Here is a 3,509-nt window from a genome sequence, read left to right as displayed (position 1 = left end):
CACGGAATACTCATCGGAAAGGAGCGGGCTGAGGAGGAAAAGAGGGAGCGTCAGTGCGGAAGGAATGGAGGGGTCAGGAGGAAGGAGTGTAAGGGGTCAGGAGGAAAGGGACGGAGGGGTCAGGATGAAGGATGGACGGGTCAGGAAAGGAAGGAGTGGAAGGGGTCAGAGAAGGGACAGAGGGGTCAGAGAAAGGAGGGAGGGTCAGGAGAAGGGAGGGAGGGGCCAGTAACATAAGTGTCTATCAATAAAGATTGGAAGAGCAATCTTTCCTGGTCAATCACACAGTAGTGTGAGCACCGAGGTCAACACCGCCTCCGTTTCCCACTGTCCCCAGGTCAACAACCCCAGTCCCACTGTTCCAGGTCAAACAACACCCCCGTCCCACTGTTCCCCAAGGTCAACAACGCCCCAGTCCCACTGTTCCCCAGGTCAAACACCGCCATTCCGTCCCACGGTTCCCCAGGTCAACAACGTCCCCGTCCCACTGTTCCCCAGGTCAAACCAACGCCCCCGTCCCACTGTTCCCCAGGTCAACAAACACCCCCGTCCCACTGTTCCCCAGGTCTAACAACGCCCCAGTCCCACGTTCCCCAGGTCAACAACACCCCCGTCCCACTTGTTCCCAGGTCAACAACACCCCCGTCCCACTGTTCCCCAGGTCAACAACACCCAGTCCACTTGTTCCCCAGGTTCAAACAACGCCCCTGTCCCACTGTTCCCCAGGTCAACACACCCCAGTCCCACTGTTCCCCAGGTAACAAACACCCCAGTCCCAAAGGTCCCCAGGTTAACAACACCCCCGTCCCACTGTCCCCAGGTAACCAACACCCCCACCCATGTTCCCCAGGTCAACCAACGCCCCAGTTCCCACTGTTCCCCAGGTTCAAACAACGCCCCCCGTCCCCACTGTTCCCAGGTTACAACGCCCCCGTCCCACTGTTCCCCAGGTCAACAACGCCCCAGTCCCACGTATCCCCAGGTAACAACGCCCCAGTCCCAGCTGTTCCCCAGTCAACAAAAGCCCCCGTCCCACTGTTCCCCAGTAAACAACCAACGCCCCCGTCCCACTGTTCCCCAGGTCAACAACGCCCCCGTCCCAACTGTTCCCCAGGTCAACAACGCCCCCGTCCCACTGTTCCCCAGGTCAACAAACGCCCCCCGTCCCACTGGTTCCCCAGGTCACAACGCCCCCGTCCCACTGTTCCCCAGGCAACAACGCCCCCGTCCCATGCTTCCCCAGGTCAAACAAAGCCCCAGTCCCACTCTTCCCCGGTCCCAGTGACGCCCCAGTCCCATGTTTCCCCACGTCAAACAACGCCCCAGTCCCACTGATCCCAGGTCAACAACACCCCCCGTCCCCACTGATCCCCAGGTCAAACAAACAACCAGTCCCACTGTCCCCAGGTCAACAACGCCCCGTCCCACTGTTCCCCACGCAACAACGCCCCAGTTCCCACTGTTCCCCAGGTCAAACAAACACCCCCGTCCCACTGTTTCCCCAGGTCAACAACACCCCAGTTCCCCACTGTTCCCCAGGTCCAAACAACGCCCCCGTCCCACGTCCCAGGTCAACAACAGCCCATCCACTGTTCCCCAGGTCAACAAAGCCCCAGTCCACGGTTTCCCCAGCGTCAGTGACCGCCCCCGTCCCACTGATTTCCCCAGGTCAACCAACACCCCCGTCCCCACTTGGTTCCCCAGTCAACAACACCCCCGTCCCACTGTTCCCCAGGTTCAACAAAGCCCCAGTCCCACTGTTCCCCAGTCAACAACACCCCGTCCCACGTTCCCCAGGGTCAAACAACGCCCCCGTTCCACTGTTCCCCAGGTCAGCACACCCCCAGTCCCACTGTTCCCCAGGTCAACAACGCCCCCAGTCCCACTGATCCCCAGGGTCAACAACACCCCAGGCCCACTGATCCCAGGTCAACAACACCCCCGTCGCCACTGTTCCCAGGGTCAACAAAGCCCCAAGTCCCACTTTTCCCCAGGTCAACAACACCCCGCCACTGTTTCCCAGGCAACAACGCCCCGTCCCACTGTTCCCCAGGTCAACAACACCCCAGTCCATCTGATTCCCCAGGTCAACAAACGCCCCCCCGTTCCCACTGTTCCCAGGTCAACAACACCCTACCGTCCCACTGTTCCCGCAGTCAACAACACCCCAAGTCCCACTTGTTCCCCAGGTCAACAAAGCCCCAGTCCCACTGTTCCCAGGGGTCAATGACCGCCCCCGTCCCACTGATCCCCAAAGGTCAACAACACCCCCGTCCACTGTTCCACCAGGTCAGAACAACACCCCCCGTCCCACTGTTTCCCCAGGTCAACAAAGCCCCAGTCCCACTGTTCCCCAGGGTCAACAACACCGCCCGTCCCACTGTTCCCAGGTAACAACACCCCCGTCCCACTGTTCCCAGGTCAACAAAACGCCCCAGTCCACTGCTTCCCAGGTCAACAACACCCCAGTCCCACTGTTTCCCCAGGTCAACAACGCCCCGTTCCCACTGTTCGCCCGGTCAACAAAAGCCCCAGTCCCACTGTTCCCAGGTCAAACAAGCGCCCCGTCCCACTGTTGCTCCAGGTCCAACAACACCCCCGTCCACTGTTCCCCAGGTCAGACAACAGCCCCCGTCCCACTGTTCCCCAGGTCAACAACGCCCCCGTCCCACTGTCCCACAGGTCACAACGCCCCCGTCCCACTGTTCCCCAGGTCAACAACGCCCCCAGTCCCACTGTTCCCCAGGTCAACAACACCCCCTGTCCCACTGTTCCCCAGGTCAACAACACCCCTGTCCATGTTCCCCAGGTCAACAAACCCCCAGTCCACTGTTCCCCAGTCACCACAACACCCCCGTCCCACTGTTCCCCAGGTCAACAACGCCCCGTCCCACTGTTCCCCAGTCAACAACGCCCCCGTCCCACTGTTCCCCAGGTCAACAACGCCCCAGTCCACATTCCCCAGGTCAACAACGCCCCGTTCCCACTGTTCCCCAGGTCAACAACACCCCAGTCCCACTGTTCCCAGGTCAACAACGCCCCGGCCCACTGTTCCCAGGGTCAACAACGCCCCCGTCCACTGATCCCAGGTCAACAAAGCCCCAGTCCCACGGATTCCTAAGTCCCACTGATCCCCAGTCCCACCGTTCCCCAGGTCAGTGACCGACGCACTGTGTGTCTACGAATGACAGCTCACACCTCAGAGTGGTGACAATAGGTGCTTATTCCGAGACATGCTTAAAGGTACTCTGACTAATGGAGAATGATTCAGTCGATAACATGTCATCCAGGAGTCAATAATGCCCCAATGTTTTTCTTGCAGTACTTCTGAAGGATAAAAGCAGCGAGTGGAGGGTTCAACCGGGGAGAAGGGCTTGGCTGCTGTTGCATGGCAGGTGAAGGAAAGACGGGCCGCCTAGAGCCATGCAGGTAAGCCTCACGTACTGCTTCAATCATTTTCAAAGGAATGAAAGGAATGAGTGTGTGAAATACTTCATGGATGGGTTGTG

At 59.5% G+C, this 3,509-nt stretch overlaps 1 protein-coding gene across 1 annotated transcript in view; it reads left to right on the top strand.

Annotated features, from left to right (window-relative positions):
• LOC139023087 (uncharacterized) overlaps positions 1-3,121 on the top strand; it is a 3,354-nt gene extending 233 nt beyond the window's left edge. Inside the window, exons 2-5 of the mRNA XM_070435378.1 lie at positions 338-1,243; positions 1,376-1,600; positions 1,736-2,390; positions 2,617-3,121. Of these exons, the coding sequence (XP_070291479.1) occupies positions 338-1,243; positions 1,376-1,600; positions 1,736-2,390; positions 2,617-3,121 (2,291 nt within the window). The remainder of the gene's footprint in view (positions 1-337; positions 1,244-1,375; positions 1,601-1,735; positions 2,391-2,616) is intronic.
• Positions 3,122-3,509: the final 388 nt, after the last annotated feature.

Source organism: Salvelinus sp. IW2-2015, linkage group LG26 (genome assembly GCF_002910315.2).
Source record: "Salvelinus sp. IW2-2015 linkage group LG26, ASM291031v2, whole genome shotgun sequence".
Taxonomy (NCBI): domain Eukaryota; kingdom Metazoa; phylum Chordata; class Actinopteri; order Salmoniformes; family Salmonidae; genus Salvelinus; species Salvelinus sp. IW2-2015.
This window is presented reverse-complemented; position numbering and strand designations above follow the sequence as displayed.